Genomic DNA, 22,000 nt, shown 5'->3' on the forward strand with positions numbered 1-22,000 from the left:
AGAAGATGATAATGATATTTGATGTTCTTTCTAAGATTTTGATTTCGCATCATTCCTTTCTTTCACCTCTTCTTATATCTTTTCCCCTCCTAGAGGAACCATCATCTGTGAATACTTTGCATTATCTTTTGTCTCGTTTTTCGCTTCTGCTTCTTTTTCATCTCATTTCATTTTCATCTTCAACAAATCCTATTTGCTGGAGCTCCTGCTTTTCATCTCTTCCAGACCTCCGCCCATTCTGCCAATATCGAACGCACTCTCAATATACAGCAGACTTCTTACAAAGCAGTTCACTTTCTCCACTTTCTCCTCTTTCTCCTCTTTATCCACTAATTCCTGTTTCGCATGACGAATGTGCTTTACAAACTGAATTTATTCGCCCTCTTAATATTCCGTCTATTGTGACCAAGACATATATTGCTTCAAACAGTATCTTCTTCTTCCTCTCCGCCTTTTCCAGTTTTGCTTCAAAAATAAAAAAAAAAAAAAAAAAAAACATTCACTCTGTATTCAACCTCAAACGGAACAAACCTTCTACGTTTCTCTTCTCGTCTCTTCGTTACCTACTTTCTTTGTGATGCTGAGAGAAAACTCATTGAAGAGAACAGCAACCGTTCCATATAATGTCAAGAGCATTTGTATGAAAGCAGCAGAAGCACGAAGTTGACGAAGGGGATTATTATTGATGAATGCGCAGCAGATACGTTTCATTCAAAAAAGAATCAGAATGAATATCATCAAATTTTGATGATGAAACGTGCAGCGAAATTGGATTGCCACAATTTACAGTTAAACGAGAAAGAAATACATTACATTATTTTATGTGATATTTTCCATTTTGGTTTGAAGAAAATTTGTGGAATGGCAATAAACGAAGTGATTTTTGAAGAAAAGAAAACAAGTTATTGAGCGCTAGCTTCACGAAATATGACATTCCAGATGAATTTTCTGTGGTTTTTCCATTCATTTCATTTTGCATTTCTGACGTCTCTGCAAATTTTCTTATGTTTTTTCTCTTTCGATTTGGAGTTCTGATATGTCATCTATCTGTAACTTTCAATTCAATTCCTTTTGAATGCAGTGCTGATCACCTCCTTCTTCGCGTAGACTGGAAATACACGAGAAAACAGCAAAAGAAACAGCATACTTGCCAGCTCAGTCACGTCAGCCTCTGTTCCTTCACACATCAAATATCATCCGTTGTTTCTTTTCCGTGGCCAATGTGTCCTGCATCAAGAAGTTATTTTCAACGAAGTGCTAAAGATTATTCATTGAAGATAGAATGAAACTGGAGTTGTTCAAAAGTCCGAAGCTCTTTTTGGGGAGATGGCTGTAGTTGATCATTGATCCCATCGTCAGCTTCAGACGCCCTTAGGATGAAAGATAATTTGCGTACGGCATAGATACAAAAAGAAAATCAGAAGAAAAAGATTGCTGTGTGACTAAGATTGTTGTGATGATTGTAAGCATAATGAACAAAAAGAAGAAGAAGAAGAAGAAGATAATGATCAAGAATTAAAAAATACATATAATAACATTTGCTGTGGAGGTGCATATGAAAACAATGATAGCTTAGACGAAGATGAAGAAGATGAAGATGAAGATCTTATCGAGATATCATATGTTGGATATATTTTAACAGAAGATATTCCCAACATCACAACCTCGCTCTCTGCTCCAGCAAGCCAAGCTTTGACGATATAGCCCAAAGACGAGGGTAAAGTGTCTTTAATAAATTCTTTTCATCTTCAATTGCAGTGAAAATATCCAGTCCATTCTCATTGTCTTGCTCAACAAAGATAAGATTGTTAATTTCAACAACAAGTCTGATTTCTTCCGTTTGGAAAAGATACGGATAGAAATATCTTCACATTATATAGATAAATACAAAATACAAACATGCTGATATTTCCATTCAAAATTTAAATTGTTGCATTTCGTTGTTCTTCCGATTACCAAAAATAAACAGAATGAACTTCCTCGTTCGCAATGTTTTTCCAGTGATTGATGTAAGCATGTGAAATAATACAATAAATTCTGCAGGATAGATTCTTTCGCCAATCTCTCATCTTTCCAATGGATAATCTCGTTCAAAGAAAACAATTTGATCATTCAATCCATAACAAATAAAGAATAATCGAAAAAGCGTTGTTTTTCTCCATATTCGCTTGGCCAGAATGTCAACAAAAGAAAAAACAGTGTGAGCACGCATGTTTTATTTGATTGTTTTGAGTTTTTATTTTTCAACTATTTCTTCTATTCGATCATATATGAATTCGATGTGAATGGCTGAAATATTAATGCTTTCTTGAACAAATTTTTTTTCAAAAAAAAAGAAAATAATGCATGATATGTACATCACAAAAATATTCAACAGTTTGCAATTGTTATGCAAGTGAATATTTGTTTATTGCATTTTTTCTTTGTTTTTTATTGAAGAATTGTTTGACGAGCTTGAAGGTTGCAATGAGGAAGATCAGAAACAGAAAATCGAAAAAATTAACGGACTTGCGGAGGAAATGGATAAAGAAATGTTTGATTCTGTTTTCATTACAGATCTGTTCGACAAAATTCAAAAAATGATTAAAGAAAAGAAATTGTCTTTTGAAAATGCATTATTTTTGCTGAAGCGCATTGGAAGGTGCTCATTGGAGAAAGATCTGAGAAGAACTTCTTTTTTTAGTTCTCGGCTGAAATGCAACTTTGAAAAGATGATTTTTGAAGAGCAGAAAAAAAAAGAAAAGAATGAAAGGCTTCAAATCGGTCTTTGTGAATGTTATCTTTTATTAAATTACGAATATATGGACCTTCCAGAAAGAGTGACTGAAATATGTGTGCGCTGTCTTTTGAAAGTCGCATTGTCGAAGGAGGAAAGTGAAAAAACTCAAAAAGAAGTGGAAATGGCGCTGCTGGCTTTGAGTTGCATTGAGTTGTATAATGTATGAATATTTCTATTTCCTTTTTGGTATTTTTTTGATTTTTTTCTAATTTCCAAGGGTGTGGAAAATGAGCTGTATTTGAATGAGATCAAAGAAATAATTCAATATCACCAGAAATGCGGAAATCTCACACCTTTTGCCTATCAGTCTGCTTGGCTGTTTTTGATTTATCGATCTTTTTACGATGAGGATTTGGTAGCGGCCGTTGTTAATGAACTTCATTTTGTGGAAGATGCAAGAAGAGAACTTGGAGATCTGTCAAAGCGTGTGGATAGGAAGAGAAAAGAAGAAGAAAATGAAAAAAGAAGAAAAGAAACAAAAGAAGAGCTTCTTTTGATTCGATGGCTGCGAATGTTGGTGGTTTGTTTTTTCGACTGTAATTTGTGGAATGAAGAATCTTCTGTGATTATCGAAAGCATTGCAAGAGTATATGGAGAGGCAAGGGATGATAACAGAGAAATTGGTAAGTGGAGCATTTATTTTTTTGAACGTGCAGCAGAACATGGAAATGTGAAAGTTGATACTTTGCTGAGAGGCGGTGCTGTTGATGCTGTTTTGGAAGAAATTCATCAAACAACGTTCCAAGAAATAAATGCAACTAATTGTTTGAATTTCTTTTTGAATATTTCAAAAAGATTGAAAAAAGAGGAGGAAGAAGAGGAGGATGAAGAGAAGGATGAATCAAAAAAAGATGAAATGGAAGAAGAGAAAAGAAAAGGGTTGAAAAGAAAAGTGCTTGAAAAGATGGAAGAAGAAGGATACGAAGATGTCATAATAAGCTTTCATAAAATATTCGATTTTCTTCACAGAAAATATTGGATAAATGTTTTATCATTGAATATTTCAGATTATTTTGTGAGTGTTTGAGGAAATGAGATTAGTTACAAATTGTGTCTAGGAAGTTCAATTTTTGATTTCTTTTTCTTTTTTCTTTCTTTCTCTTTTTTCTCGCTCTCTCTGATTTTATTTTGATTTTGATTTTATTATTTTAATAATTATTATTATTTATTTTTTCGATTCTTATTTAATAAGATGGAGTTGGAATAGATTGATTTATTCGAATGAAAATAGTTTTTGCAAATTATCAATATTTAATTGGAATAAAAAAATTTTAATTGGAATGAAGACAGTCTTTTCAGAATAATTCTTAAAAAATTTATTTTCTAATATGTTTCAAGAAAATACATTTTTTTCCAGTAAGTGCATTTGTTAATGAATCAAATATATTTGTTTATAAAAACAAAACCATAAAAAAAAAAAAAAAAAAAAAAAAAAAAAAAAAAAAAAAAAAAAAAAAAAAAAAAAACTTTTAGATGAATATTTTTCTAAACTAATTGTTTTGTTTCTTGTAAATGAATGCTGAAAAATCATGTTATTTATTTGATTGACAACAAAAGCCATCGAAACAGAAATGCAATTAGCGATTAAACATTATTGTTCCTTTCACAATGTTTGTTAATTCTTTTTTGTTATTTTTTCTATCCATATTTTTCACATTTTCGATCAAACAGGTCGAAAAAAATTAAAACAATAACAAATCGCAAAATGAACTTCATTTGGCTGAAATTGTTCCAGATGCCTGATTACGCATGTTATTCGCCCCTCCACATGAAATTCTATCAGTTGCAGATGTTGTTGTTCCTGTTGTTTTTGAGTCATTTCATTCACACCAAGAGAAGGGATTCGCATGATCGTCTGCCATCTGCTGTTTCCCCAACTTTTGCAGATTCCTTGCACTTCCATTGGCTGAAACGTTTCGAGAGCGATTGAGCCCAATGAATAAATTGCTTGAGGAGGAAAATAAAGGAGGAGAAGAAGAAGGCATATTCGACAAAGCAGCGGAGCTTGGGCTGAATGTGCAGAAGGACCTTCGTGTGTGAGTGAAGAGGAGTTCGCGACAAGAGATGAAGGAGTGAGGGGCTTTGGAGGAGTGCCAAAGAACAGATGAGGCAGACAATTGGGTGTGGAGCAAGAGAGAAAAAGGAGGAGAAGCAAATGTTGAGGAGGCTGTGATGTGTTGAGTGTGCAGCTGGGCAGATGAGAGTGTGCTGTCGAACAAGAAAAAATGTCTGCTGCTATTCATCTTCATCATTACCTCCTCCTTCTTCTTCTTTTCCACTTCCCCTCCTCCTCCTTTCTGTTGATGTCTGTGCAAGTCTTGTGTCGAAAGCGTCAATTTGCGATGTGTTAAACTCATCTTTCTCATTTGTTTTCATCTTTGTCTTAGGCTCTTCCTGTTGTCTTCCTTTCCTTTTCTCAGCTGTGTGCTCAATTTGCTATTAAAATCCACCTTCTTTGCCTCTTCCATTTGAACGCATCCTCCTCTTTCTTTGCTTCTTGACAGTTTCACAAAATGAGAGCATGCGTGCGATATTGCTGGCAGCTCCTTCCTCCTTTTCATTTCCATTCACCCCATTCAGCACAGTCTGAGTGCAGAAGCCATATGAAATGCTGAAGCAGAGTGGGATGTGCCACTGTGGAAGAGTTGAGCAGTTCAAATGCATATCCAGTGAAGCTGCAGAATGCATTGATGGTGATGACAACGAAGAAGAGAATAATGAAAAAGGAGGAGGAGAAGAAGAATTTTTATGAAGAAAAAGAAAAAGATTTAGAAGAAGAAAAATAAAAAGAAAAAGAGGAAGATGAACATTTTTGGAAGAAGAAAAAGGCGAAGAAAATAATTGACAAGATATTGTGAATTTATAATTTTATTTGTTGAGGAGGTGCACATGAAAATAATGATGGCAAAGAAGAAGACGAAGACGATGCAAAAGGTGATGAAGAAGTTGTTATTGAAATATAAAATGTTGAATGTCTTCTAACTGAATGTATCCTCAGCATCGCAACCTCATTTTCTGCTCGTGTGGATAACGCTTCTATGACATAAGGCTGAAGACAATGGTTAAATGACTCAAATCCATTTTGCCTGTCATTTATCTCGGCCACTTGAATGAAGTCAAATTGATTGATTTTCTCAAATTTTTGGATTTTCAGCCAAACAATAAAAATTAGTTCCATTGCTCTTCCCAGCCCATAAAATCAACGCCTTGTCCTTCTCATCCCAAGAAAGTCGCCTTGTTCTGTTCCAACTTCTGCCAATCTCCTGTTTCGGTTATTTGTTCCAATCACTCCAATCAAAAAATTTTTTAATGGCACCCTCTCCATATTCTAAAAAGGACTCTCTTTTCATAGAAACTGATCATTCTTTCTTTCTGTCTTTTGACGTCTTTCAATCCCGTGAATTTCCCTTCAATTAATATCCGTTTTTCATCGCATTTCCACATATTTCGCTTTGAGTCAACAATAATAGGTGAATATTTTTGAAAATAAAAAAGCAACCAGAATCAAACGCATGATATTTATGAGGCAACATTTGACACTCTCCATTGTTATCTGCCCTGAAAAGAAAGGATTGGCCATTTCAATAATTCGTGATATTTCCGGGCTTTGAAAAGGATTCAGATGGAAATACCTTTTAAAAAGGGGGGGCAATAAAAGAATGAAAACAATAAGTTTCAAACGTTCAATAACTTTTATGTTGTGACTGCTTGGCCGCTCAAATGTGAAAAAAACTAGGAATCAATAAATCAAAACGAATATATCATCAACACGGAATGTTAATTCACAGGAAATAGTTGTTCTTATTCTATTGGTATATTGAACGCACATATCCATTTTTAATAAAGAATATTTTCGTTCAAGGAAAACAATTCGATCAAATTATCCATTATAGCAAAGCGAATTGGAAATAAAACGTTGTTTCTCTTCTTAATACTTTGTTGAAGATACTTGCGCATAGAATTATGGTGTGAATTCATAGATTTTTGCGATTATTTTGAGTTTTTATTTTTCATCTTTTTCATTTATCCAAACATATGCGAATTCAATATAAATGGCTAAATGAAATTGTTTTCTGGTTGTAATGCATTTTTGAAAAAGCAGCTGAATCACATATCAAAAAGAGTTACAGGTCTGTTATTGTTGTTGCATTTGAATTCATGATTGTCACAATTTTTATCTTTTTTATTGAAGAATTGTTTTCTGAACTGAAATGTTGCAGAGAAGATGAACAAATGCAGAAAATAGAGGAAATGAATGAATTGATTAATGAAATGAATAGAGATGAATTCAAATCAGTTTTCACAAAAGAACTGTTAAACAAAATGGGCAATTTGATTGAAGAAGAGAAAATGACGTGGGGAAATTCCATTTTGCTATTGAAGCATGTTGGATATTGCAAAGAGTTGAAAAATGTGAGAAGTCTTCATTTTGAAGAATCTTTATTAAACAAAAGATTTAAGATAATGATTGATGCTAAAAACGAGAAAAAAGAAGAAGAAAATGAAAATTTGCTGATTAATCTTTGCGAATGCTATCTTTTGGTTAACATGGGATTTTCATCGAAAATCATTACTATATGTGTGTCTTGTCTTGTGAAAGTTGCATCAAACAAGGGGGAAAACAAAACAATTCAAAAAGAAGTGGAAATGGCTTTGTTAGCTTTGAACAATCTTAAATATCCTGTTTGTACATTTTCACTTTCTTTTTGAAATATATATATATATATATTTGATTAGGAAATTGAAAGAAAACTATATTTGAATGAACTCATAGAGATTATCCAACATCACCAGGAACATCACAATTTGACACGACTAGCCTATCAGTCTGCTTTCCAGTTTTTGGTTAACAGATTACGCAAAGAAGATAAAATGGAAGACTTGATTGTGAATAAGCTGCATTTTATCAAAGAGGCAATAAATGAACTGGAATATCTGACAAACTATTTGGATGGGAAAGGAAAAGAAGAAGGGAAAGGAGAAAAAGATGAGAAAGAAAAGCTTCTTTTGATTCGATGGCTTGTGACAGCTGACGATTATCTTTTGAACTGTCAAATGTGGAATGAAGAAACCGTCGAACTTATTGGCAACGTTGCTCAGATCTTTCAAGCAGCAAAGAATAATAACAGTGCAATTCGCAGACGGTGCATCTATTTGTTGGAAACAGCAGCGTATAATAGAAAAGTGAACATTGAAGACTTGTTTCAATGCGGAGCCATTGATCTCATGTTGGAGGAAATTCATCAACAAACATTGAAAATCAAAATATTATTTGTATGCTTGAAATTTTTTACGCATTTTGCAATTCGATTGAAAGAAGAATGGAAAGGTCAAAAAATGAAAACGAAAAGAAAAGAGTTTAAAAGGCAAATCTTCGACAAGTTAGAAGAAGAAGGATGCGAAGACATCGTCACAAGCTTTCATGGAATTTTAATGAATTTTCTAAAATATGAACTTTATTATCAATCATTTTTGCAGAATTTTTCTGATTATTTTTTTTATGCTTGAGAAAATGAGAGATGTTGAATTTTGTAACTCCCAATTTTTTTTTTAATTTTTTTTTTTTTCTTTTTTCTTCATTTCACAATTCATCTAACATTTTGATTTTTTCTGATGACTTTTTTCACCTCTCAAAAAGAATCAAAACAAGAAAAAAGAAATTAATAAAATAAATAAATAAATAAATAAATTAACATCTTTTTCCTGCAACTCCATTTTCTTCTTTTCTTCATCGATAATTCAATCATTTTCCCAGAGTTGTACTGAATAATAAAGACGAAAACAATTCTTTATTCTTTGGTTTTCCATTCAAATTTGGAACGATATTTTTTGCTTTGTGAATGCTGTTCCATTCTGAATATTCGAACCAATTTCTCATTTTTTTAATTTTTCTAAACATTTTTGAATGAGAATGTTTGACTTGTTATGATATGAAAGTGGAAAAAGTTTGGAACAAATCCTTATTTTTTTCATAAAAGCAAGAATTTTGTCCCATTTCGAATCTGGCATAATTACTATTTTATTCTTTTGAGAAATTTCACATTTTTTTGAAATACATTCTTCTTTCAGTCCAATTTTTATAATGGAAAAGAATCCGGAGAAAAAATAAATAAAATTGTGCAATAATGTTTTCAAAAGAAAATAAACAAACAATAAAATTTTTTCTTAAAGAGCTAATTTTTTACACAGTTGAAACAAAAAAAAAAAAAAAAAAAAAAAAAAAAAAAAAAAAAAAAAAAAAAAGCAATTTCTTTCAAACAAAACAAAGTATAAATGAAATGAATCGTTAATGGAATCTATAAAAAGCATATGGCCAAATTATTTGTCCAAGACATAATAATAATAAGCAATCACATTAAAAGAGACTGAGAAGTTGGAGAAAGCAACTGAGACGAAGATGAAGACGAAGGGGAGGACAATGAAGAAATTCTGCGTGGTGAAGTGGGAGTTCTGTTCTTCGACAGAGGAGAAGTCGGAGAAAGCAGAATCGGCGAAAGTGCAGCCAGCGACAGCGTCTTTGCCCTGGCGACTGTCTGAAACGTCTGCAGCCTCGCCATCGCAGACGTCAGGCGCTGCTTCATCGAATTCCTGCTCTCTGTGCAGCTGGCAAGAGCAGATGCCCATCGGGTGCAGTCATCACGGACCTGAGGAATGAGAAAGAGAAACATTTAAAAAATGAAAAAAAATAATAATAATAATAAATTAAATTAAATACAAATAAGTCAGTTTATCAATCAGAAGTCATAAATAATAATATTGATAATACACACAAATAACAAGAGAAAAAAGAAAAGAAAAGAAAATCAATAAACAACCTTTTGAACAACCGAGTCAAGCGAATTGATGTCTGCTCCTGTGTCAGCCAGGCCGTTGATGGAGCTCGAGATCTTCGCAATCGACTTCTCCACATCTTCCATCTGCTGCTCCGCGTTGCCCTCAGCCAATTCTCCGTCTGCCCTCATCGACGACACCTCCTCCACCAGCTTTGCAACCAACTGGCTGTTGTGCTGAATCTTCGTCTGCAGGCGGGGCAGCGCATCGGCTGTGAGAAGCAACGCCAGCTGCTCGGCAGTGCGGCTGGCAGAAGCCAACAGATCTGTCAAAGGCAGCTCAGCAGCACGGGAAGAGACAGGCGCAGTGGAGAGAAGCAGGTGGGAGGGAGGAGGAGATGAGGGAATTTGAATGGACAGAGAAGAGATTGAAGAGGAAGAGCGAGTTGGCGTTGATGGGAAAGAAGACTGGGGTTGAAGCGAAGATGAATTGGAAGATGAGTCAAAAGAAGAAGGCGATGATGATGATGAACTTTTTGATGAGCGTTCAGCACGTTGACTAGCATCAGAAGTATCCAATAGCACTTCTTCGCCTGAAGCATTCAGTGAAATGGGTGTTGACAATTCCCGCATAGCCTCGCACAGCTCTTTGGACAGCCCGTCAATTGATTCGAGTGTTGTGTGCATTTCCTGCTGTGTTGCCTGTGCTGTCTGGAAAACAGCCTCAACTGCCTCCGCAGTTTGGCCGACTGCTTTTCTCATCCGCGTGCGGAAGGAGACGAGAGGCGCTGGGGAAGAGAGAGAAGAGTAAAGAGGCGGATGCAGCACGCTCAGCTGGCGCAGGAGGTCTAAGACAAGACCTGCCTCAGCCATCATCGACTCGCGTGCGGCAGAGCTGTGTGGCTTCAGCGGAGGAGAAGAGAAAGAGAGCGAAGTGGGGGCAGACTCAGAGGCAGCAGAGGGGAGCTGTTGCTGAGCTTCAGGGATCTGAACAAAATGAGGGAACACGAGAGAAGAATGCGCTTGCATGTTCCACTCACTCAGCACGCTGGTCTCGTCTGAAAAGGAAAGGCTGTCCGAAAGCGGAGAGCAGAAGAGGTCGTAAAGCACATCGCCAGACGAGTTCAGCTGGGAGAGAATGGCGTCGAAGCGTGCGCTGATTTCTTGGATCTCCTCACTGCTGAGCACAGGCGAAGGCAGATCCGCTCTTGGTGACTGCACCGCTGGGCTATTTGAAGTGTTCGAAGATGTTCCACTTCTGCTTCTTGGCGTGTCGCTCTCTTCTTTTTGGCTGCTGGAAGAAGAAGGCGATTGACTGCCAGGGGAAACTTGGCCTAAATTTGAGAGACGACTGTTTGGTGTTGATAAGCCTTGAAATCGACTAATGTGAGATTGAAGCTTTTTGATAACTGGATCACTTTGCTGGATCTCATTCAAAACAGAAGAAAGCGTAGGAATTTGAGGCTCTCTTATTGAAGTTCCCTTTGGTGCCTCTTTATCTATTGGTTCATTATTTATTCTGTTTCTACTCTTCTCACTAATCAATTTGTTCTTCTGCAATTTATAGCTTTCTTGCTGCATATCCTTTCTGTTCGAAACAAGTTGAAATGGCTGCACACCACAAAGCAAAGCATTAGCGATGGCATTTTCTTCATTCAAAATGGCTTCTGCTGCAGCGTAGCTGAGGTCCTGCTCTTTTTCGAGCATCAAATCGCGGTGGAAAGAGGCAATCCGCTTTGTTGCTGTAAACATTCTGCTGAACGTCGCCTTGCACGAAATCTCACTCAACTTTGCCACAGTCGCCTCTTTAATGGCCGAAGTTGCCTCGCGTTGGATCTGCTTTGCTTTTGCTTCACTATCGGCTGCTTTCTTAGCCAACATCTCGTTTTCTTCTAATAAAGTTTTAATCTTGTTCTCTTGATCAAGGTTAAGCTTTCTTAGTTTTTGGAGTTCATTCTTAATTTCAGGAATATCTGTTTTCATAAGATTATTTGATTTTTGGATCTCTTCACTTTGCTCTGCAACTTTATTGTTCAATTCTTCAATTTGTTTATTCTTTGAATCTAACTGTGCATCTTTTTCAGTAAGTTGCTTTGTCATTTGTTCAACACTTGTCATCATTGTGTTAATCTGAGGTATAATAGTTTTTTCCATCTGATATTTAAACTGTCTCAACTTTTCATTTTCCTGAATAAATTTAAAAATGTTCAAAGAAAGAAAACTGTTTGTTAAAAGTAATTTCAAACAAGTTCATTTCTGAAAATTAAAGCATCTTTGTCTTCAAGACTCATTCCATGTTGATTCATTCTTTGAACTTGATGCATTATTAATTTGTGCGACTCAAGTATTAATGATTGTATTTCCTTTTACAAATTTTAGAAAATAAAAATAAATATGAAAAAAGAATAATGACTCTGAAACCGCTTTGTTTGATGCATTTATTTCCTCAAGTCTCACGTTGTATGATAACTTATCTTCTTGCGCCATTGATATGGCTTCTATTTCATGTTGAGCTAATGTGACTTTTGCAAAGCCTTTTGAATCCATTCGCATCGAAGAACGAAGGCTCATTGGAGAATCATGACCTTAATACTCGATAAAAATAGGAAATAATGTAAATAAAGAAGTACAACCTTCACTCCAGCTCATTGGCCTTTCAATCTTTTCGAAATAATCAAATTTGTTAGAAGAATATTTCAGCCCATAGAAAAGTTTTTTTGGATTTGAAAGTGAAATTTTCTTTATTTGAAGAAATATTGTGACATGAAATAGAAAACTATCAAGAGAAGTTTAAACTGAGATTTAAAAATAAAAAAGAAAGTTAATAAACCAGAAACAGAAATAGAGTTTGGAAAAAAAAAATAAAATAAAATTAAAAATGATTTAAGTTCGAGCAGGTGCAATAGCAGCAGTGAATGATAAAGGAGTTTCTTCTGGATTCATAGCTCTGATGAAGTCCTGATACCCAATGTCCTCCGCATCTCCAAAGAAGTGCCTCTCCAACAGCTCCATCTCGGATGTCTTCTGCAGCACACCATACTTAATCATCTGGTCTCTGAATCTTTCTCTTGACAGGCGCGGTGTCTGCTTCTGTGTGAATGCATTGAATGCCTCCGTCAGCGACGCGTGCTTCAAGTTGATTCTTTCCACTGCCTTCATCATAATCTGCTTCTCCTTTGCCAGCCTCTTCCTGAAGTCTGCCTCTGACTCTCCTTCCAGCAGCGTCCTTTTGATTGTCCCTGTCATCACACCCGATGAATGTGGCACTGCTTTCACAAGTGAAGGCGACGGCTGTGTTGCTTTCCCCACCGGCCCAAACGCCCTCGTCGTCAGCGTCAGCTCGGAATGGTCTGTTGGCTCCAGAGACACCGACGACGTTGCCAGTGTTGCGTCTCTCACCCCCACTCCGCCTGCCCCACTCATCGACACCCCCATCCGTCCGCCTGGTCCAAAGCTCCGTGTCTTCGAGCCTGTAGCGTCAGTCACTGTGATTGTGCCTGGCGTGATGGGATGCACATGCAGCGCTGCATCTGTCTTGAACAGCGTGCCATCCATAATTCGTGGCGCCTCTCTGATCGCTTCGCGGAAGGCAGTAATGTCCAACTCCGGCTCTTCTCCTTCTCCTCCTTCAGAATAGCCTGAAGATGAAGAGTTTCCATACACTTCAGCCAGCGCCTGCATCTCAAGCTGTGTTGGCCCCACCTGAAACGCATCCATCATCTGCTTGAACTTTGTCAGTGTGGCTGTCTTTCCTAACTTGTCAAATGCCTTGTTCGCCCTCTGCATGTTGTAGAGGTCTGACAGCCGCAGACGATATTCTGCCTCAATCCTCACTAAATCTGGCTCTGGACAGCCCATATCGCTCTGCATCTGCATCGTCTTCGAGTCGCAGTCCAGCAGCACAAAGCGCCGTGTCCGTATTTCAAGCACTGCCCCCACAAAGAAGTCGCCAGGGCCATAGTACACGTTCGAGTCTGGCTTGTACATCTTCGTCCGCTCCATAAACTTGCCCTGCACGTAGCCGATGTTCCTCTGCGGCGGCTCGTAAATCGAGAGCGTGTCGTCGCTCAGATGGAACGTCAGTACAAAGCGCCTTTCTGACTCGCCTGGAGACGCTGTCTCGATTCTGCACAGGAAATGGAAGGCGTCCTTGTCCTTCACCAGCAGCTTGAAGTAGTCTCTCGGCCACGGCCTGGGCTGTATGTGGAAGCACGTGGCGAGCGAGTCCAGCTCTTCTCCGAAGCCCAAATACGGCGGGACCTCTCTGTCTGCCGTGGACGTCTCCTCTGCCCCGAGTGGAAGAGGATCCATCGGATCAGTCACACCCATGTTCTGCTGGTACCAGCGCCGGGTGAAGTCGTCGCAGTCGTACAAGAGAAACGTGCGCCCGAAGATGGTCACCTCCTTCCCAATCATCAGGTCCTCTGGCTGCATCGGCTCATACGCCGTGTCGGAGTGGTGCAGATGCGCCACCCCGTCTCTCGGCACACTCTGCCTCCGCACAAACGACGGGAACGCCTCGTGCCCGCTGTTCGCCTTGCGCAGCTCGACGATCTCGATGGTGTTGTCAGAGAGGAAGTAGTGCAGTGCGAAGAAGCGCTGCTCGCCAAACATCGTCGCGTCGTTCCACACTGCGTTGAACCTCAGCACCTGTCTGTCGTACTTCAGGAACTTCTGCGTCGTCGTGTCTGGATCGCGCACCGTCACTCGGATGTGCGACTCGATCTTCTCTCTTTCCTTTGCATGCGCGTCTGAGGGCAATGGCTCTCTTTCGCTCAGAATTTTACCGTACTCCTTTTCGAGATACTCTCGTGTCGAGCCATTGGCATCGTATATGTGGAACAGTCGCCCGTATATGCGGACATCCTTCCCAACTTCCAAATCGTCAAGCTCAATGCACCCAGAATCTGGATCGCGCTCATCACGCGGAACGCGATGGCGACGCAAAAACGTTCCTTGAACAATTCCTGAATTGTTCTGCTTGTGTTCAACAACACTTATGGTATCGTCTTCAAGATAAAATAGAATATCAACATTTCTCACTCTGTAAACTTCTTCCCGCGATTCATGTACAGCCTCTATTGTTTGTTATATATATTTTTATATTATGTTTATGTTCAATAAGAAATATCGTTCAAAAATTTCGATTTAAAAAAGAAAAAAAGGATTGGTACCTTTGAAATATGCATAAAAACACATAACTAACTTATCATATGCAATAAAAGATGGAATTGTTTCTGCAGTTGGAGGTGCTGTTGTTCCAGTTGCTGAAACAATTGTTGTTCCCCTTGATTTGATATCAGGACCACCAACAGAGCTGTATTCCAAGCATTTTCTTGTCCATCCAAATGTAAAATCTCGTGACTTTTCCAATTCTTCAGAGCTAAATCTTTCATCAATAGTGCGCCGGAATTCATTTCCTATGGATGGATAATCCAGTTTTGCAGTTGGAATTCCATCTTTGTATCCAAGTGTGTGCGACTTTGCAAAATTGGTTTTCTTAGAAATATTAATTGTTGTTTTTTCAAAACGATTTTGTTTCCATTATGAATTTAATGGTTAAGAGAAATATTAAAAACATAATATATAATTGAGCTATTAAAAAGAAAATGCAACCTTTGGATCTGTAAATGTCGTGCCAGGAAGAAAAGGCAGCTTAACCTGAGCCTTTAAATTGTCATCAGCAGACAATTTTTCAGTTTTATAAGACATTAACCTTGTTTGAAGATTTCAAACAGTTTTAGCAAAAACTGAATTTAAATAATGGGAATTTTCGTTAACAGAATAACGTTTTAATAAAAGTTTAATATATATTTTTTAAAATATATTTTTAATCGATCTATATTGAATAATGAAAATATTCTGTTTTTGTTGATAGTTCACAGAATTGATAATTCGAAAGCGGACTATAATATCTATTTAGGAAAAAAAAAATAAGTTTCAATTCAGTCAATGATATCCTTGTGTTGCTTCCATATTGCAATAAATACATAAAGCCTGAGTTAATTGGAAAGATGAAGAGATTTGCGACAATAGAAAATTAAGAAATTTTTTTATTTTTTCACATTTAATGTTCAATTATATTTTCATCTTTTGTTTTCTTTTTTCGGTTCTTTATAATTTAATTTATCTTCCTTCAAATGAATGTTCTTCTTTAATGAACAGATTGTTTTGGAAATTATTAACTTTTAAAAAAAAAAAAAAAAAGGAAGGGGGATGTGTGGGTGATTACTCATGAAATCAAATATTTTCATTCAAAAATTTCGAACCGAAAAATACACTGAAATATTCACAAATAAACACACCGATGGGAAAAGGCGAATCGATAAGATCTTCATCATTATTTCAGATGAAACAATGGCTTTTGAAACAAATGAGAAGAATTGAGCATTTCAATTCAAAAACTCTTAACAAAAACAAACAACCTTTGAAAAGACAACACCCCCTAAAATTTTTAATCTAAAATACTCACTAATAGTTTATTCCAACTATTTGAAAAATCACAATGAATTTTCAAAATAATTAACATCCAAAAAAAAGTTATGAATTCATGAATAATCACCAAAGTGGTCATGAACACTTTAATATTTAATGTCAAATGAAATAATATTTAACATAAGTGATTATTTTTGAAAACATATTTTTTCGTTCATATTTTTCGGTTCGAATGTTTCACTTGAACATCCAAAAAAAGAACACTGAAAAATGAAAAGACTCACAAATGACATCATCATTTTTGTTTGTGAAAAAACATATGCCAATTATACGGTTGTGAAGAATTCAGCATTCAAATACAAAATCTTATCTCAGTGACAAAAAACCTTTCAAAAATCAACAACCCGAAAAAAGTTATGATTTCAAAAATAATCACCCACATAAGGACAAGAAATCTGAATAAAAGCATGTTCCGTTGTTTATATTTCTGCATTATTTAAAAATTAGTGATGTGTGATAACTATTGGAAATAAAGGCTTTTCTTAAGTAAAAAAAAACAAGAGAAATGACAAAAAGGAATACCAAAAAATAATTCCAACAAGGAAAACACTCGTTTAAACAAACTCGCGGAAGCATGTGCAAAATAGTGATCAAAAAATAAAACTTAAAAAAATTCAAATCTTTTTTTTAAAAAAAATAGTTTATAAAAAAATAAGGCATATAACTGAATAATAAAATATAATTTGTTAGACAATTATTGTCACTGAATACAAGTTTCAGTTCGAAACAATTTGAAAAAAAAATTTGGATCTTATAAAATACCAGGTGCTAAAAGAAAAATGATCCTTTATCTAACATAAAAAAGTGCAAGTGTTTGTTTTAAGTTAGATGCTCCTGCATTTATTGAGAAATACTTTTTGAGTCGTCTCATTGACTATGATTTTGCAAAAACGATTGATTTCCATTCAATCAAAGTGAGCGAATTGCCGAAAATAAAAAATAACCAGAATTGTTTATATCATAGAAAAAATTAGAAGTGTGTGCAAAAAATGAACTGAATCGTTTAATGAAAACAGAAAAATTCTTCAAAAGTCAGATATTCAAAAATTAAAATTATTTATTTCAAAAAATCTACAACATTTGGGGAAAAATTTTTTGCTTCAAGCATTTTCATTGAAAAATTATGCACTTTTCATTGAATTTTTTCAAAAAAAAATATTAAAAAAAGGGTCCATTTTTTGACATTAGAGAAATATAAAAAAACTAAATGTTTTGATTTCAACAATGCCTGTTTTCAGATATGAAAATCAAATTTATTTCCGAATTTGATTAAGTTTAATAATGTTCTGAGCGAAACTATTTTTTCATGCTTTGTGCATAAAAAGCTTGAAAGTCCGTATTTTCTCCCATTTCAAAAAAAAATTTGTTTTCGAATTGATGACACATGTGCTTTTAAAATACAAAGGAAATTTCTGGGAAACAATATTGTTTATTTGCTAAAATATTTGAATTATAAATTATGTCCGGATTAAAAAAAAATCCTAAATGAAAAAACCACCCTATGTAAAATTTTTAAATCTGTACGTAAGAAATACCAAAAGGCGTAAATTATTTGAACAAATTTGTTGTTTTTTCATGAATAGAAAAGGAAAAGAAGAGAAAAAAGAAATGAAATGAGAAAACTCAGCAAAAAATAAAAAAGTGTTCGAAGGTTTCAGAACCTATTAAATAACTTTTCATTCTTTTAAATCTGATAATATTTTCTTCATATCCATCTTCTTCCAACTTTTCAAACATTTCTCTTTTGAACTTCACTCTTTTCGTTTCATTGAAGTCTTCTTCCTTTCCCTCATTTTTCTTTCTGTTCAAACTTTTAACAATAATCGAAATCATACTGAAGCAACTCGATGTTGAAGTGTCATCAAATGTTGATTGGCTAAATTCTTTCAAAATGAGATCAACTGCTTCTCCATTCAACAGCTCATAAGCATTGACTCCTCCTCTAAATGCTATTTCTTTTAAAAGATCGATTCCGTTCGAAAATATTTTTTTGTCTTCATCTTCAAATTCTTTACACAACTTCACCACGCTCCCAGTCAAAGCAGCAAGTCCGTTTTCTTCATTCAATGCAGAATGATAAACAAATCGGAAAAGCGTCTTCATCCATCTTGTAATCTCCACTTTTCCACATTCTTTTGCATTCTTTTTCGTGTTTTGCAAATGTGCGCATTTTGATAGTTCTTCCAACTCTCTCGTTGCTTCTCCCACAAAATGCAGCTCACTCACAATCACTTCTTCCAAGTTTTTGTCATGTTTCAATCTGTTGATCAAAAACTTCCAAGCAGACTGATAGGCAAGACGAGTAAGGCTGCGATGTTCCTGATGATATTTGATGATTTCTTTGATCTCTTCCAAATACATTTTTTTATCTATTCTCTTCAAAATACAAGAAAAAAAGCAAAAATATAAAAAATAAAAAACAACGACTCATACATTTTGAGCCTCAATGCAACTTAATGCTAGCAAAGCCATTTCCACTTCTTTTGGTTTTTCTTCATTTTCCATTTTCTTAGAAACAACTCTCAAAAGGAAAGGCACGCGAATAACAACTATTTCAATTGAAAAAATGTCTTGTGACAACATCAGATAACATTCGCAAAGATCAACAAGAAGCTTTTCATTCTTTTCTTTTTTCTTCTCTTCTTCAACGATAATTTTTTCAAACCTTTTTCGCAATAAAGAAATACAAAAACTTGAGTTGAATATGCTCTTCAATGTCGCGCAACATCCAATGTTCTTCATCAATTCAAGCACATCTTCCATCGAAAGTTTCTTTTCTTCAAACATTTTTTCCATGCTGTTGAATAATTCTTTTGCCATGATAGAATATAATTCTGCAAAATTCATTCCAGGAATTAATCCATTCATTTCTTCTATTTTCTGTTTTTGCTCTAATGCAGAGCAATTTTTCAATTCGTCAAACAATTCTTTGAGGTTCATTTTGTTTGAACAATGCTTTTAAAAAAACAAACATATCCAAAGAAAAATGAGCAAACTGATAAATTTTTCTTTCGGATTCGTCTCCTCAATATAATCTGCAGATTTGTTGCAATCACTCATCTTCGTTCTGCTTTTAAAAAACACTTCAAATTTATACCAACTCTTCAAGATATTGTTTTCATGAATATTTTTCAAACATCGTTGATTTTCTTTTTTTGATTAATAACAGTTCCAAAGTCGGATTAGTTGGTAAAAAAATATAACTCAAAAGAGTAATTTCGAATTAATTACCTTCTCGGAATTAAACAAAAAACGAAGATCTTTGACAATTTTTGATCAAACCAATTGTAGTTCACAAAAAATGTTGCTGTCAATGTTTTTGTGTCTTCTTTTGACGTGCTTTTTTTAAAAGAAAATAGGTTCTTTTGCGATTGGAATTTCAGTTTTATTTGTTAATTGTGAAAAAAAATTGTTTCACATTTTTTTTTTAAATTGATATAGATTCTGAGCTCCATTTTGTCTTGAAAATACGTTTGAAATGCAAAAATATAAAGCATTTTCATATCTTTCTAATTAAAATATAACTATTTATTTGTTTGAATCAAAATAGTGGAAGAGGTTGAAAAAGACAAAACAGATGAATATCAAAATATCGTTAGAGAATAAAGAAAAATCTTACAAACCAAAAGAATGTGTTGACAATAGAAAGTTAAAGAATCTCTGCCAGAATGCATTCTAATAATCAGACTTTCGAATGAATATGTTTCGCGAACTCAACATGCTTTTAATGGGTTTCATTTTTTTTTGGATACAGAAATGTCGAATAATGATAAAAAGGGAATAAGAAATCCTTGAATTTGTTTATTTCTCTGAACTTGCAACAGCTTTTCAATGATGTGAGCTTTTTTTGAGTATTTCAAATGTTCACTGAGTATTTCTGAGAAGCATTAAAAGCAGAAAGAACATGGAGAAACACAGGTTTTTTTGCCCATAAACCTAGAAGAGTTTGTATTGACAAAACAATCAACGGAGCGAATAATGAATTTGAAGAGAGTCATTTGTTGAAGATTGAAGAGATCAGTCGTTTTTGAAAGAACTTTGGAGAAAGAAAAAAAGCAAAAGAAGATCCACAAGTTTTTTTCTTTTTGAATAGTTTCACTTCATTTGGATGAAGTTGAAAAAAACAGACTTTTTTTGGATTTCAAAGAATCATTTTTTTTGTTTCTTTGTGAAATTACAAACAAACAAACAAAAAAAGAAAAGAAATTACACAATTTTTCAAACATCATTTTCTTAAACATTCACAAAATAGTCCGATGCAATTAATGATAAGCTGGGATAACAATTTCTATTAAGGAAACCAAACTTTTTTTGAAAGCTAATGATAAAGTCTTCATGTCCTTCCTCTTCCATCTTTTCAGATATCTCCATTTTCATAACCTTTCTTTTCGTTTTTTCCATTTCATCAACCATCTTCCTTTTCAATATTTTTGAAATTGTCAAAAAGAATCTCAAACAATTGTGCGCTATGTCATGTTTCAAAGTTGCTTGCTGAATTTCCTCCAAAACAACATTCGCTGCTCCACTCTTCGTTAAATAATCCACGCAAACTGTTTTTGTTTGTGCTGCTGTTTTAAAAACCAAAATGCACACTATTATTATTTCTTTTTCATGTTCTCTTGCTGCTCTGCACAGAGCGACAATGCAACGAATCAGCTCAATATGCTCTTCATCCAAAAACAGACGTTCACGAAAATAAGCCATTACCATTCTGAGCCATTCCATTATGACGCTCACTTCTTTCGCTTCGCTTCTCCTCGCCTCTTTCTCCTTCCCTCCTTTTCTCTTCCAATTCACACATTCCCTCAGCTCATCCAATTCTCTTGTTGCTTCTTTCACAAAATGAAACTCATTCAAAATGACGTCTTCAAATTCTCCTTCTCGTTGAAGTCTCAGTATCATAAACTTCCAAGCCGATTGATAACCAAGTCGTGTCAAATTCCGATGTTCCTTGTGATATTCAATGATTTCTATAATCTCATTCAGGTAAATATCTGTATTCACTCTCTAAAAAAAATAAATAATTGCAACTCCAAGCAAATAAAGTGAAGGAAACTTCAAACCATTGTCGTTTCAATCAAACTCAAAGAAAAAAGAACCATTTCTACTTCATTTCGTGTTTCTTCGTTTTCCAGTTTATGAGAAGCAGCTTTCAAAAGGCAAGGCAAACAAATCGCAATCAATTTGTCTGGAATTATGCACTGGTTTGTCATTATATAGCACTCGCAAAGATCGATAAGAAGCATTTCATTCTTTTCTCCTTTTTTCTCTTCTTCTTTAATAATCATTTCCTCGATTCTTTTAGGCAGCAAAGAATGGAAAGAGCTATAGCAACGAAAGTTTTTTAATTTCTTGCAATAACCAATGTGCTTCAACAGAAGAATTGCAGCTTTCAAATTAATTCGTTCTTCTCCAATCATTTTATCTATTTTATTGAATAGCTCAATCGTGAAAACAGATTTGCATTCATCTTCATTCATATAGTCCACCAGACCGTTCATTTCAACAATTTTCTGTTTCTGATCTTCCTCATCGCAACCTCCAAGCTCGTCAAACAATTCTTCAATAAAAAACAAAGAAAAAATGCAATGAACAAGAATTCGCTTGCAATAACAATCGCAAACTATTGAACATTTTTGTGTTGTCTGTCTCCTGCATTTTTTTTTAAAAAAAAATTGTTCAAGAAAGCATTAATATTTCAGCCATTCACATTTAATTCGCATATATTTGGATAAATGAAATAGATGAAATAAAAAAACTCAAAACAATCAAATAAAACACGTGTGCTCACACTGTTTTTCCTTTTGTTGACATTCTGGCCAAGCGAATATGGAGAAAAACAACGCTTTTTCGATTTTTCTTTATTTGTTATGGATTCAATGATCAAATTGTTTTCTTTGAACGAGATTATCCATTGGAAAGGTGAGAGATCAGCGAACGAATCTGTCCTGCAGAA

The 22,000-nt window shown here is 35.0% G+C and overlaps 3 protein-coding genes across 3 annotated transcripts; 1 reads left to right on the forward strand and 2 right to left on the reverse strand.

The window, feature by feature from the left end:
* Positions 1–2,801: 2,801 nt before the first annotated feature.
* Positions 2,802–3,607, forward strand: MONOS_4584 (uncharacterized protein; the record flags this gene model as incomplete). Its single annotated transcript, XM_067874670.1, has 3 exons — positions 2,802–2,939; positions 2,997–3,299; positions 3,575–3,607. The coding sequence occupies 3 exons, from the start codon at positions 2,802–2,804 to the stop codon at positions 3,605–3,607; spliced, it is 474 nt and encodes a 157-aa protein (XP_067732284.1).
* A 5,522-nt stretch (positions 3,608–9,129) lies between these two features.
* Positions 9,130–12,120, reverse strand: MONOS_4585 (uncharacterized protein; the record flags this gene model as incomplete). The annotated part of the gene is made up of 4 exons (XM_067874671.1): positions 9,130–9,423; positions 9,595–11,736; positions 11,796–11,912; positions 11,971–12,120. The coding sequence occupies 4 exons, from the start codon at positions 12,118–12,120 to the stop codon at positions 9,130–9,132; spliced, it is 2,703 nt and encodes a 900-aa protein (XP_067732285.1).
* A 141-nt stretch (positions 12,121–12,261) lies between these two features.
* On the reverse strand, positions 12,262–15,311 carry MONOS_4586 (putative EF-hand domain-containing protein 1). Its single transcript, XM_067874672.1, has 3 exons — positions 15,166–15,311; positions 14,724–15,048; positions 12,262–14,627 (listed from the first exon to the last, which is right to left on the reverse strand). The coding sequence occupies exons 1-3, from the start codon at positions 15,259–15,261 to the stop codon at positions 12,433–12,435; spliced, it is 2,616 nt and encodes an 871-aa protein (XP_067732286.1). The 5' UTR covers positions 15,262–15,311; the 3' UTR covers positions 12,262–12,432.
* Between the last annotated feature and the right edge of the window lie 6,689 nt (positions 15,312–22,000).

The sequence above is a fragment of the Monocercomonoides exilis genome (assembly GCF_001643675.1).
Source record: "Monocercomonoides exilis strain PA203 chromosome Unknown scaffold9-1957334, whole genome shotgun sequence".
Lineage (NCBI taxonomy): Eukaryota > Preaxostyla > Oxymonadida > Polymastigidae > Monocercomonoides > Monocercomonoides exilis.

Excerpts from the sequence above, each read along its gene's own strand:
- MONOS_4586 (XM_067874672.1), bottom strand. The coding sequence starts at position 15,261 with ATGTCTTATAAAACTGAAAAATTGTCTGCTGATGACAATTTAAAGGCT. Across the intron at positions 15,049-15,165 it reads CGACATTTACAGATCCAAAG|AAAACCAATTTTGCAAAGTC; the intron begins GTTGCATTTTCT and ends AATATTTCTAAG. Across the intron at positions 14,628-14,723 it reads TTTTTATGCATATTTCAAAG|AGGCTGTACATGAATCGCGG; the intron begins GTACCAATCCTT and ends AACAAACAATAG.